Genomic DNA, 14,458 nt, shown 5'->3' on the forward strand with positions numbered 1-14,458 from the left:
CAAACAACCTAAAAAAAAAAAAGTGTTTATGTTAAAGAGAATAGTGGTGAACCATCTTCTCAAGGACTAAAGATTAAAGAGAGTACGTGGAAGATAAAAGAAGGCGTGTGCATGCTCAAAGCCAACCCACTTTTCATGTGTGCCCCTCACGTGCTCTTTTTTGGACGTGTTTGCCATTTACAATTAATATTGATCTTTTATTTTTGGGATTTTTCATGCTCAGGAAGAACCAAGCCCTCTTTCCATTTTTCAATTACCTTTGGTCATTCCTTTGATCATTATCTCATAATCTTCCAGTATTAAAATGTACTCCTGTTAATACATTGGATACATATTATAGACAAAATAATTTTATTACGTAATTAGTTGGATAGATAGAATTAAAATAATCACTACAAAAGTATAGATATATAGATGTTTTGAAAAATTGTGAATGTACGTTTTAAAATTAATTATACTTGTATTAGACTATTGGTGAAATGTATATGAATCATATAAATTCACCAATAGTAGTCTAATACAATGTAAAGATGTGGTATGGTGGATTACATTCATTTTTCTAGTATTGTTATTAATATACACACAGAAGGATAAATGAATTAATAATCCTACAAACATATAATATATAGTTCTGAAATTTATTTTGTCTTCATCAAACCAAACCAATCTTAATGATAGCTAATTAATTAATAAGTAGTAGTATTATACTAATAATAAGTACAATTTTAGGTATTTGGAATCTCAATTTTATATAAAAGTTGGTCACTTTCAATGGAGCTATGCACCTACAATGCTATCTATTTTGTGATATATAGATTGTAGATGATTAGATCGGCACATATAAACACTATATATATGTACAACCTACCCAAAAAAAATAAAATAATAGGCTACCCTTTAAACAAATATGAAGTATAAAGAGCCATGCATGATTCCCTTCCAATCACATAAGGGTAAGGAAATTAGAATCTCTTTGTAGGTTAAGATAAATCAAAGATGACCCAGCCCGACATGAATGAAATCGGGTTGGGCCTGGCGCGACCCTTTTTTTTTAAGACGAATTTGGAAATGCATATTAGTTTTAGGAAATTTTCACTTTTGCTACCACCAAAACACATCGGTGTCACTTTTGCTACCCATCTAAATTATATTTTTATTTTGCTACCACTAAAAATGACATTGTTTTAATTTCACTACCTGTAGCCAACGTCTGTTACTGTTGCCGTTTGGGGGCCCACTTCAACGACTCTTTTATCAGTTCCCATTATATAAATAATGGTTTTATACCCAATTGCTCCAACTTTCAATTCTTTCTCAAAGATTAACCCACTGAAATCGAATTCTCGCAATTGAAAACAAAATTTGCTGTAGAATTTCACAAAGTAATTTGATTCCGACAAGATTCTAAGGTTAACATTTGTAATTTAGCATAATAATTATTTTATGCGGTTGAATTAGGGTTTGTCTTATCTTTAATTAGGGCTTTTAAGTTGGGATTTGTATTTTTAAAATTGATGTTGTGGGTTGGTATATAATCTGTTTAAGAATGTAATTAATGTCAAATTTGGGTGAATTGCAAGCTATAATGTCATTCATTAGGGGCTCTCCCTCGAAACAGATTGCGAAACTACCACCATTGTTGGACCACTATAAATAGTTAAAGTTTCGTACCTTCCAATACGTCGTTGTCAGGCAAATCAACAGCTTCCAACAATGGAGATGACGCTTCCTCGCAGCTGATTGTCTTCCCCTGCTTCGTTATCCCAGTAAAAACCTTCCACGCACACAAGTTTAAGCTTCAAATTGTAGAAAAGTTGAGATAAAGAGAGTTGGAGATGGTGACAGAGGAAAGAGAAAGATTCGTGGTAAAAAAAAAATTAACCCAGCCTTCAATGGAGTTAAAGTTGGGGGTTGATAGTATTCAATGGAGAGAGAAGGTTGGAAGAGGATTAGATTCGAGGAGAGAGAGGAAGATAAGGAAGGTAACTTAACTTTGTGGGGCCCTCAAACGGCAAAATTAACAGATTCCGTCTACTGGTAGTGAAATTAAAACAATGTCATTTTTAGTGGTAGCAAAATAAAAATAAAATTTAGATGGGTAGCAAAAGTGACTTAGATGTGTTTTAGTGGTAGCAAAAGTGAAAATTTCCTTAGTTTTACGCTAATTTATTTTATTTTTTGTCCGAAACGCCTGCACAATCTCGCCATTTTGGGCGATTTTGGCATGGAATTATCGACTTGAAGCTAGGCCCGGCCTGCCCATTGAGCAAGTGTAAGATATATCTAGATTCCAATGTTATTCAAAGGCATGTTTATCGACCAACATTATTATTAGTAGTGAATTAATATTTTTGAATCATTTTAAATGAGTAAAGCCAAAAGGAGATCCCTCAACTTTCACCAAAATTGCATTTAGGTCCCTCAACTTGGTTTGAGCCATTTAGCCTTTAGGTCCCTCAAAGAGTTAAAGTAGATAGGGATTGAAATCACTAAAATTTAACCCAATCTGCTAAGTTGCTAATGTCTTTTAGGAATAAATAGTCACCCGGTTCCTTCAACCGAATATTGAAGCTAAGCTCTTAAGTCCTAAGGTAATGCCATGATAAAGCATCAATAACGAAAAGAGATCCACCCATCAAGATACCTAATATGCCCAATAATGTCAATACTTGTCACACAAGTCTCATCAGTAAAGGTAGGTGATTAGTGTATATAGATTGTTACCCGAACTAATATCATTATTGTTTGACTGAATCCATTAACCACTAACAAAACACCTATAAATCAAACCATTAAATTGGATACCCTAATCTTCAAGTCAAATATTGGACCCAATACAATATAAAGAAAAAGGGATTTCATAAGGAAAAATAAAAAACTTCACGCATTGTAATAGTAGTACGTGTAAATCCACAACCACATGTGTGAGCCTCTCCCAACCGTTGGATCACACAATATTCAAATTACAAGACCGACCGTTGTTTTCGGATACCCACTTGAGACTTGTAATAGTGGAGCCAAAAACCCAGAAAAACTAGCCGTTACCTCTTTTTCTCTTTCTTTTTTGGTAGAATTTTATTTTAATTCATCAATCGATCAACTTTTTATCCCCAATTTTACAAACCCTTTCATATTCAATTCAATTCAATAACTAAAACCCTTCAATTTTTTTCATTCATCAGTTTCATTTACACCCACACAACCAAATCAATCAAACATCAACAACACCCACAATCTTCAATGGCTTCTAAAACTGTTGCTAAGGATATCATCACTCTTCGTGGCTCGGCCGCGATCGTAAGCGAGTTCTTTGGTAATTAATTTCTTGATTTTTTCCTTCTTTGAGTTATTTTCTTCCAAAAAAGAAATTTCCCATTTTCTTAAACCCTTTTTGTTTGAATTTTCAGGGTACGCAGCAAATAGGTGAGAAATTCGTCATTTGGGGTCAACAAAAGTTTCAATTTTTTCTTTATTTTTACTAATTGTTGATTGATTTATCTTATAATTATTGTTAATTTTGTTAATTATAGTATATTGTATAATCGAGGGGTATACCCAGAAGAAAGTTTTGGGAAAGTGAAGAAATATGGATTGCCACTGCTTCTTACTCAAAATGAAGGTGTTAAATCTTTCATTGCTAATCTTACTGCTCAACTTTCAGGTAATTTTTGGGTTTTTTTTTTAAACCCCATTTTTCTACTCAATAAATTTAATTAAATTTCTGGGAATTTTTTAAATTTAATGTTCTGGGATTATTTTTATATATATTTGTTGAATTTGTATTGCAGAATGGCTAGAAGCAGGGAAATTACAGAGGATTGTTCTGGTGATAATGAGTAAATCTACAAATGAAGTTCTTGAAAGATGGAATTTCAGTATTGAGACTGATAATGAAGTTGTAGAAACTGGGTATAAAAATAAAAAATTTAAAATTTATATAGTTATTTTCCTAAAAAAGTTATAAATTTTGTTATTAATTTTAATATTGGGTATGATTTAATTTCAGGGTATCAAGGGAAAAGAGTGACAAAGAAATAATGAGGGAAATACAAGCAATTATGAGGCAGATTGCTTCTAGCATCACTTACTTACCTTGCCTTGATGAACCATGTAATTATTACTGCTATGATTTTCTTCTATTATTATTGTGTAAGATTGAAATGTTTCTATTTTTTTCTTTTAGAAAATATAGTAGTCGCGCATTTATTAGGATGTTCGGAAAAAGTTATCGTAATTTATTGTGTGATTTACCGGTTTTACCCTTACTAAGATCAAGTAATAGGAAGAGTATGTATGATCCGACTAACTTTTTAGCAATGTCTTTGTTATGTTACACAGGTGTTTTCGACGTGTTGGCATACACTGACAAGGATGTAGCTGCTCCTCTCACTTGGATTGAGAGTGATCCCAAATTGATTTCCAACCCCCAAATGGTGAAATTACATTCTTTTGATACCAAGGTAAAAAATAAATTGAAACAGAAGCAGTTAGTTTCTTACATTAATAGTTTCCTAATTTCTTCAATAAACTTTTTATGAGAGTTTTAACACACAAAATAAACTTTTTATGCAGATTCACAAGGTTAACACTTTAGTATCTTACAAGAATGATGATGATGATGAACTGGATGAACAATAATCAATGACAGTCTGTGATTTTGGAGAAAAATCGAATGAACTACGAAGTATTATGTTTGTTTTCTAGTATGTGTCAGTGTGGTAATGTGAATCATTGATTCACAATTTTGTATTTGGGATTTGAAGTTTGTAATTCTGTATTACTATCAGTCATTGCCCTTCCAAAACTATTACCAGTGTAATACGGAGTACTATGTATCTGAAAGTGTTGGTCCAGTTGGATTGAAATTAATCCAATGATAGCTGTGATTGTGAGAATACAGAAAACTGCATTCTTTCTAATATCGAAATTTATCCAATGTTTAGCTGTGATTGTGAGAATACAGAAAACTGCATTCTTTCTAATATCGAAATTCAGGTGCTAGCCACGTATAATGTTTGCTAATCTTAGATAGGAAATCAATCCGTGCTTGTGTTCACATGTTAGGATTATCCCTGGGGTAGGTGGTAGTTGCGACACATCTTTCCACATAGCTAGCAGGCACAGGATCCTTGCTAACGTAGTATTGAGTGTGGAGAGACGAACAATAGAACTGTCTCTTTAAACCACTGAGAAGATAATTGCAAGTTTCATTTAGCTAGAATTCATCAGTCTTCCCTGAATGTTAATTGCAGATGTACTAAATTTGCTGAAATAAAAATGTTCATTGTATAAGACTGCATGTGTTTATAACTGTCATTAGGAAACTAGTCTGTCGCTAACCTCGTGGTATTATATTGTTAAGCTAATAATATGAGATTCCACAGTCGAAACATAAGAAGTGTAAGGAGTCGATTATTCGATGAAATTTGAGCCATGTTTAAAGTAAAAGGCCGCTGACTATAACATTACACAAGGCAACTATATACAATTAGAAGTTTTATAATAAGGCAATCTATCTGTAGTTCTGTACAAAAGGTCAGAAAATGATATTTTCTGTCCGCAAATCACTTAAGCTAAAATGTGCTCTATGAATATATCTGGCCACAAACAAAAAGTAAGGCACCACCCACCAAGCAAACCAACTGCCCTCAGCTTCTCAAGTCACACCACGATACACTGCATCTGGGCGAAGATCATCCAAATTATCGATATTTCTGTAGCCATTCAACTCCCTAAGACATGACCATCCCCGGCGATGCATTAACTCACGGAAATCATCCTCGGTGTAAAAAGTTTTTTCTACAGTGTGGGATATCGTCTGACCAGGATATGAAATGTGGTCCGACTCCTCATAGCACAGCTTAATCGTCATACCTGAAACAAAGAAATTGTTGCAACTTCAACAGGTCAATTGCAGGGGAGGGATAAGGGGCAAGGAAGGATGCCATATGCTTCAACACCATTCACATGGTAATTGAATGTACAATGGAATATATGAGGGGAGGGGCGCAACAAGCTAATGCAACATATACCTTCATCAAGGTGAAGAGTGTAGGTGCCCAGTGGCATGTCCCTGTCAAGGGATCGAGCAACCTGTTCCTCATCCTCCAACCAAAATGCACGCTTTGTCCTTAAACCAAATGCAGATCGGATCACATCTTTGATGGCCTCAGCAGTTCCCTCTACACCAATCCTCTTAGTGTAATCACCCCATTTGACAATTATCACCCTCCCACCAAAAGGATGAGTATCATCACCTGCAAAAGTAAGGTAAAAATTAGTATCAAAACTCAAGAAATAAAACAAAACATGCCTGCTAAAAATTCAGAAATCGTTACAAGCCAATAGCTAAAAGGTTGCAAGACAAAACAACAGGTGTAGGTTGATCTACTAGCTAAAAATGAAATGAAAAGAGAGAGAGAGAGAGAGAGAGAGAGAGAGAGAGAGAGAGAGAGAGAGAGAGAGAAATTGGAAGGGGGTCAAATTAAATCAAACACAGAAAATTTAAGAGGGCCTCTCCTCCCAAGACGGAAAATTAAAAGAAAAGAAACTAAAAGAAGAAATGAAAGGAAAATCAGAGGGAGGAAAAGAAAAAAATACTGGTAAAACCAGCACCAAGAAGGCAAGAAGAAATAATGATTATAAAAATAAATAATAAAATGAAAAAAAAAATGATGATGAAAATGTTGAGCTTTATGGAGCAAAAAGCTTCCAGATATTAGTATTTTGGAATATACAGTGACCAGGTTCAGAAAGTGGTCTGCCAGGCTAAAGTCCACAGTCAGAAGTTCACAGTTCACACGCATTACAGACAAGTTAAGGAAACTTTATTCAGACTTTCTGTTAAACTGCCTCTAAGCAGAATCAGCAAGATGCTCACACCAAGCCTTGGCAGAGGCCATGCGAGGCATGCACCAGCTTATGTAATTACATATAGTGAACCTTGTGGCACCCAGGCATCTCAGCCTCTCCAATCCAGTGAAGTGCGTGCCATGTGCCTAGTTGCGCACATCGGCACATGTACACTTGAGGCCTGCATTTTTAAAACTAAGTCTATAATTAACACATGATTCAACCATGATTTTAGATCACAAACCTAGACATCATTTGTCACATCACATAAAAACAGCAAACTATCCATATAACCCTCTACAGCCCCATCCCACTCTTCAGACACAAACAAAAAGGAAAGAATAACAAGAGAGACAGCCGGGTTACTCATTAGTCACTCAACTCTTTATCCCCACCTTCTAAGTCTAGATTTGGATTTCACTTTGAGGTTTTTATTAAGTAACAAATTCAAAGATATTTAGTTGAAATTATGGAAGTAATATGTTACAAGACTTACAACTTACAAGGCATGTTCGAGCACCCACATCCAAACTTTTAGATTGCATAAACTAATGGAAGCCTAACAAGATATAAGGCACCGAAACACATCCACATATTTCCCCCTGAAGTATTAATACTCAATAGTCAAACCCTTGACTGTGTTCATATTCACTTGTACCAATCACTTCACTTGAGTCTGAGGCGCTTAGCTTTAGATACTTTTTCAAACAGGCAGTCATATCATTGCATTAAAGTGATCTTTTGTAAAAAAAACTAGAACAAGACCTACATTGTAGCTAATCAACCCATTGAATCTCCTAACTTCAAACATGCAACTTACATTTGTAACTGCAATTTTTCAACAGAAAAGATGAAGTTTACAGTAAATAGAGACAGATGAATGTTAATATGAAGTGTGAACCTCCCGATCATTATAACTTTTGACATTCCTTTGAGACAAGTTCTTTTTCTTAAATTGCACAAACTGTGAATTTAAAGTAATTTTGAAGCTCAGATGATTCAAGCCTTTTCTCTTTACCTTTATTCTTACAGCTGATTTATGTTAAAATCAGACCAAAGTGGACCAAAAAAAAAACTCAAAACAATACCAAACGTAGTTATAACGATAACAATTCACACCAAACAATAAATTCAAACCAGACTGCACCAGAAGAGACCAGACTAGTCCACATCAAACAGTCAGACAAGAACTTTAAAAATTAAGAATTAAGACCAACACGCCAAATATAAAGTGAAGAGAACATAGCCTCCATGTATACAAGATTACCATTTCCAGGAGTCTCACGCCAAAATGATGGGGGACAACCCCCGTCTGTTACGGCATCAGCTGCAGTAATGGCAAGAGGATGTCCCTCGTGATCCAAACGCCTCTCCAAGTTCAGAGTTGGCCTCCCGTTAGCTGTACCAAAAAGGAAAAATATCATAGTTAGTACATAAATCCAATGAATACAAATTTTGAACAGATAAAATGTCAATTTTTAAAAACAAAAAATCAATTGAAAATACAATAAGCCATTCACAAGAAAAGCAGGAGCAAAAGACGACTGGGAAAGGAAAAAGGAGAAGGACAAAAGAATAATGTCAGTATGCTTCAAAACTAATAGATTTTAGCATTCGAACGCGGATGCATGTGAAGGCATTACAATTTTCCCATCAAATAGGACAAGGGCGGGTGCCTACTAACCAATTTTTTCTTCCTCAATCTTAATCTTCATTGGTTCCTCAATCTTACTCTCCAATGGTTCCTCAATCATTGGTTCCACAATCATTTGTTCCTCAATCATCGGTTCCACAATCATTTGTTCCTCAATCTTAATCCCCATTGGTCCCTCAATCTTAATTTTCTTTGGTTTGTGCATTTCTAAGATAGAGCAGAAGAGATAGAGGGCCAAAACTCAAAGACCAGAGAGATGCAATGTCACTAACGCTGACAAGAATATAGCAGGAATTATAATACTCAGGAGAATCAGATCCAAGATCCCTACACATCAAATGTACCGAGCTTCATCATTAAAATTTTAAACAATCTTCGCTCAATTTTCAGAAATTTATGGGTTCAAAATCATTAATTGAGGCTTCACTACTATGAGGGTTTTGAGATCTCTTGAGTAGGCTTTTCTCAATAGAACAATTAAACCAAGTATAAGTCAGGCGACACTCGCCTAATCAGAAGGTTTTTTATTTGATTTCACTCATCACATTAAAGTTTCTCTCAGCTTAGAGTCACACTCCAAGACAAGCACACAAGTTTCTGGACACTCCAATTTTATCAATCAAACAATTTCATGTATAACAAGCAAAAATAAAGCAATAAATAGCCTCATGATATTGTCTCCTAATATGACTGGAAAACGCGTGGAAAGTTTTAGGAAACAAATCAATCTTAACAAATCTCATGAATTATTAGCAACAATAAAGCTATAAATAGCCTCACAAAATCGTCCATCTGTCCTATTAACTAAAGGAAACAAAATAAAGCTCCTCATATGACTAGAAAACACGTGAATAGTTTTTAGGAAACAAATTAACCTTACAGCATTCCTTAACTCTCCTACGGTGTATAAAAAGGTGGATCTACACATGAGTCTCGAGATGAAAGGGGTGGAGCACTCATTCTGATCCAAGCAAGGTAATTTCAAAGAGTAGCGAGGCACAAAAGGCCCACATAAGGACACTGAGGTAGACAACTTTTTATACACGCAAACAGTTTTATCTCACTATATGAGCCATGCATTAGCTTTGCACCTAGACTCTAGGATCCTTATTGCCTTAGTGCTCTGTAGAGATTTTTATTTTTTTTGAAACATTGCTCATCAAGTGAGATTATGAAACAAAACCAAGCAAGAAACAAGTGAGTGAGAAAAAAAACTTACTAAGCCTAAGTGTTACAGAATTCACACAAAAGCAGTCATACTTACATAAATTCTTAAGTGTATAAGGAAACAAAAAGAAAGTAGAAAAACTCAATGCCAAAGGCCCCTAAGCCTTAAAATAGTTAGATGCCTATAAGAAATCTATCCTAGTATATCTATCCTAGTGTAGGAAACCAACTAGCTCTGGAATCTAGTCAGCTGCATGAGAAGCTTGCTTGATAACCACCTCAATTATTTCTCTGTCTACCTTGCAAGATAGTTTCCAGCCCTAACTCAATATTGCAGCCCAAATGGCCCCTAAATAAATAGCTTAAACAAATCCAATAACTAAAATCACCACTTTAGTTGTACAGCAAAACCATATTTATCCCTATAAAACTATCAAAGAAAAGTTAAGGCCAACAGTGGACACTGATCACATCATGGCAGCTCAAATATACTGGTATGGTATTCCACACGCAATCAGAAGTCGCAACATACTATGAAAATAGCTTAAACAAATCCAATAACTAAAATCATCACTTTAGTTGTACAGCAAAACCATATTTATCCCTATAAAACTATCAAAGAAAAGTTAAGGCCAAAAGTGGGCACTGGATCACATCATGGCAGCTCAAATATACTGGTATGGTATTCCACACGCAATCAGAAGTCGCAACATACTATGAAGGTATGTGAAAAAGGAAGAATGTCCATACGACAATCATTGAAAGGCACAACGGCAAAGGGGTTTTTATATGAGATGTAACATTTAATGGAATACAAAGGATAAATAGTTTTTGACATGTCTTAACCTTGAAGTCAGATTGAAAAGGCATTTCAAAATCCCATTGTTCAATGCAGAGATGCAACTACAAAATTCACTTGACAGACCATGCTTTTGTATGTGCACATCAATGAACACTTGTCATAACAGACAGGAAGATCGATAAAGGCAAGCTAATGACAATTAAAAGGAAATGGTCACCGGCATTGATCACAGAAATGGATAAATTAGCTTCCTCCGTCCTCAATGTCAATTTTATTCCATTTCATAATATCTCAAAATACTTACTAGGTCTCTATAGAAAATTAACATTTAATTCTAAGTTAAAAATTCCACAGTGATGAGTTCAAACTAAATACTGTAGTTGGACAAGGAAAAATAAATTATCTCCTCTCTATTTTTTTTTTTCACTTTCTTCTTGTTTGCAAAAACATGACAACGATGGAGGAAAAGGTGAATTTAATAGATGGTATCAAATGGGCTGAGCTAGTAAGCTGTATAGCATCAAGATGTAGCTACAACAGGCTAGTCAAATAGTTTGGATAAAATCTATCTTCCATTCAAATGGCCTTGATGTAGTAACATCTCTGAATTTAGATTACTACTCCCTCCGTCCCTTAATACAAAGCCTCTTTCTAGCATTTATTACTCACATAATAAAGAGAAAGAGGCTTTTAATTTAGGGACGGAGGGAGTACTATGTTAATAACCTAAAATTGAAAATGGTATGCAAGACATTAAAGAACAAAGCCAATCAACAGGATACTGTATAGGAACAAGGAAGCTGAACAAAGTAGTTGATGCTCTAGCCAATGAAGCTATAAACAAAGACTAATGAATCATTCTAATACATCCTGCATTCCTGCATGAAGGCTTAAATGCTATAACCAGTGCTACTTAATTCATTAACCCCCTTGTGTAACTGGAAAAAGGTGAATTAATAAATGAAAGTGGTACAATTTGGTCTAATTTGCGAAACTAGATAGCAAATTGAACAACACTCTGTTTGCATTATTGCCTATAAACACTATGACATAGTGTTTATGCCATATTATCAAATTGAATTTTGAAATATTACTTTATGGTTCTTTTCTTTCAGTGATGATGCTTCTCGCAGTTAGAACTTAGAAGAGACCATGACAAGTAGAGCAGAGCACAATTAACCCTCTAGGAGGAGTAGCAAGCTGTTGGTGCCATAGTCCCCTTTCCTCTAAAAATGAACTTGATATTATCACAAATTAATTGCATCTACATCAGATAGCAAGCTAATAAAAATAGACGGCATGCTTGATGTAGACAAGCTACCAAATGATAGAGATGAAAAAAACTAAAAAAAATATGTGCTAAAATGTCACAGATGATTGCATCAGAAGATCAAGTAATAGGAATACAAAGGTGAGACAAGCAAAAAGTATTAGCCATGGCAATCTTGCTTCATGGATTAACATCTTGCAGTTTCACTCCTAATCCCTTAACCTTGACATTATAATCAACTATCTCTCTTTCACCTCACTTTAGTAGGACCCTAGAAGGGGCTTTTAATCAACTACAACATCTACACTGCACTCTTTGAGTAGTGCTACAGTGCTACTCACCAACCTTAATTATCATACTTTATTGGTTTTCAGCTCTTACAATGTTCCAAAACAATTCAAGATACCAATCTAATTTCCATAAATGGGTTTGAAGTGTTATACCTTCAATGGGTCCAAAAGGAATAGAAGCATCATCAATACCTGAACAAAGCCAATCAATAAAAAGCATTGTTAGGAAATACACTATTTCATAATCTTGCCTTTTCAGAAACATCATCACTGACTTCTGAGAAGCACAAGGAGCCAAGGAATAGCAAACAAACAGTAGAAACAACAGGAAAACTTCAGAACAAGGTCATCATGCGGAGGTCTTTATACACATACTTAGGGAGTTACTAGCAGAATCACTTGGTAACAAAAATATATACTCATACAAGTAGCAAAAGCATACAAACACTGATTTCAAAATATGCATCCCACCACACACAAGCGCGCCAAAATAGCTCCCCGGCAAATTCATAAAAGACCCAGATAGCATATGTTTCAGTTCATTAATCATTATACTTCAAGAAGAGGGATAAACGGCAGAGTACTAAGCATAATAGCTATCAACATCCATCAGCCAAACTAAGTACTTGGTTCTAATAAACATGTATGATCAAAGATCGACATGTGAATGATGTGATAATCATTTGAACAAATAGTTGTTAAAGGATCTTGATTCTATAGACAAATAGTAATACTGAATTATAAGTGTTGATGTCCTCTTGGTCACAGACCCTCTCCACATAATTATCACATTTAATCCAATCAATTCAGTAGTCACAAAAAAACTTCTAGTTCAAGTTAAGGCTAAGAGCAATAACTCTTATCAGTTTACACGTCCCATTTAAACTTTCTCCGCACAAAATTTCAAGCTAGAAGAACTCTGCAAAATAAAAGCAGCATTCTTCATACTCATTTTATTGGAATGATCTAAGAATGTAATTCCCTATCCAAATTGATGCCGCCTCCACTTGATCGATTACTTACTCATGTCATACCACCAAACAACAACCTGATAAATGCAAAATTCAGCAAAAATCATTTTCTTTACAGTCTACCCGTCTCTAATCCTTCGAATGAGAAGGTCAAAGAAATTATGATAGCACTATGAATATATATCAGCTTTCAAGAGCTCCTCCAGCTACCCGTACCCAAGATCGGCATATATCACCATGACGAGTCAAGCACCAATTTGGTGAAATTACCAATAGAACATGGATACACTATTCCAAGATTTCCAACAACATAAACACATACAAATCCAACAAAGGCAATCATATCAAACCACCCGAAAAAAACGGACCTCAAAATTCAAAAACTTTGCAAACACCCAATACCACAAACAACCCCAAAATTCAAATAAACTCCCCAAATGGAATCAAAACATTCAAGACCCAAAAAAATAGCAAAATTCTCAAATGCAATTCTCAACAGGACCTAAACAATATACTAAATTTAACAATTATCAAACCTAAAAGTAGTGCAATACCCACATAAACTTCTCCACTAACACCTCAACAAACCCAACTAATAATGACAGAAAATTCCACAAAATTATAAAGCACAAACCTTTATCAGAGAATTGCAAGAAAGAATCAACCTTAGAAGAATGATTATTAACCCCATCATTACTATTATGATTAGGGCTTTTATACCCAGCCGAATTGGAACCGCAACGATTTCTATCCCTCAAAATCTCTTCAATTTCCTTATAACACAACATCTTAGCATTCCCATTTGCAGCATTACCCATTTGCTGCTTGGCTTTCTTAAATTCTTTAAGCAAATTCCTCCACTTATCAGTACACATAGTAGGACTCCTATCAAACCCTCTATCCCTCATTTTGGCCGAAATCTGCTCCCACAAATGCTTATTTGATTTAGAAGTGTTGAACAGAGAATCCATCTCTCTCCTCAAGCTAATTAGATTCCGGGTTTCGTCTTGAACCCAAGTTTCGGCTCGCTTCTTCGGGCCCGAAGAAGACGGTGTTGTCGCCGAAGAAGGTAAACGGTGGGGTTCATGGATTTTGGGGTGGTGGGGGTGGTGGTGGTGGGTGGGACCCACTTCGATGAGCATGTCGTTGTGGTGGTCGTCGTCGGAGAAGTCGAGAGATGAAGGGGGTTTGGAGGTGGTGTTAATTGGGGTGGGGTTGTGATTGGAATCGGAAATGTACATGATTTTTAATGGGGTTTTTTGGGGAAGAGAGAAATTGAGGAATTTAGGAGAGAATTTGGGAATTATTTTTATTAGGGTCTAAATGGATTTGGGAATTTGGGTTGAAATTGAGGAAACATTGAGAATTTTGAGGAATTTGGCATTGGAGGGAGGTGGGATTCCGGGGAGGTAAGTGAGACACTGGAGTTGGAATCTTGGAGACTCGGAGTTA

At 35.4% G+C, this 14,458-nt stretch overlaps 2 protein-coding genes across 2 annotated transcripts; one reads left to right on the forward strand and one right to left on the reverse strand.

The window, feature by feature from the left end:
• Positions 1 to 3,061: 3,061 nt before the first annotated feature.
• LOC145581656 (mitotic spindle checkpoint protein MAD2-like) lies at positions 3,062 to 4,924 on the forward strand. Its single transcript, XM_081638676.1, has 7 exons — positions 3,062 to 3,313; positions 3,408 to 3,423; positions 3,531 to 3,661; positions 3,789 to 3,909; positions 4,007 to 4,110; positions 4,339 to 4,460; positions 4,573 to 4,924. The coding sequence occupies exons 1-7, from the start codon at positions 3,241 to 3,243 to the stop codon at positions 4,636 to 4,638; spliced, it is 633 nt and encodes a 210-aa protein (XP_081494802.1). The 5' UTR covers positions 3,062 to 3,240; the 3' UTR covers positions 4,639 to 4,924.
• Positions 4,925 to 5,392: 468 nt separating this feature from the next.
• On the reverse strand, positions 5,393 to 14,458 carry LOC145582742 (trihelix transcription factor GT-4-like). Its single transcript, XM_081639752.1, has 5 exons — positions 13,641 to 14,458; positions 12,189 to 12,227; positions 8,120 to 8,251; positions 6,033 to 6,257; positions 5,393 to 5,874 (listed from the first exon to the last, which is right to left on the reverse strand). Exons 1-5 carry the CDS (start codon positions 14,245 to 14,247, stop codon positions 5,657 to 5,659), a joined length of 1,221 nt encoding a protein of 406 aa, XP_081495878.1. The 5' UTR covers positions 14,248 to 14,458; the 3' UTR covers positions 5,393 to 5,656.

This window comes from Chenopodium album, chromosome 15 (genome assembly GCF_948465745.1).
Source record: "Chenopodium album chromosome 15, dcCheAlbu1.1, whole genome shotgun sequence".
NCBI classification, from domain to species: domain Eukaryota; kingdom Viridiplantae; phylum Streptophyta; class Magnoliopsida; order Caryophyllales; family Amaranthaceae; genus Chenopodium; species Chenopodium album.

What these genes read in the sequence shown, in the direction of transcription:
- LOC145581656 (XM_081638676.1), top strand. Translation starts at nt 3,241, where the DNA reads ATGGCTTCTAAAACTGTTGCTAAGGATATCATCACTCTTCGTGGCTCG. An exon ending in TCTTACTGCTCAACTTTCAG is followed by an intron (nt 3,662 to 3,788) that starts GTAATTTTTGGG and finishes TTTGTATTGCAG; the next exon opens with AATGGCTAGAAGCAGGGAAA. An exon ending in TACATTCTTTTGATACCAAG is followed by an intron (nt 4,461 to 4,572) that starts GTAAAAAATAAA and finishes CTTTTTATGCAG; the next exon opens with ATTCACAAGGTTAACACTTT.
- LOC145582742 (XM_081639752.1), bottom strand. Translation starts at nt 14,247, where the DNA reads ATGTACATTTCCGATTCCAATCACAACCCCACCCCAATTAACACCACC. An exon ending in GCGTGAGACTCCTGGAAATG is followed by an intron (nt 6,258 to 8,119) that starts GTAATCTTGTAT and finishes TTACTTTTGCAG; the next exon opens with GTGATGATACTCATCCTTTT. An exon ending in CACTCTTCACCTTGATGAAG is followed by an intron (nt 5,875 to 6,032) that starts GTATATGTTGCA and finishes TCTTTGTTTCAG; the next exon opens with GTATGACGATTAAGCTGTGC.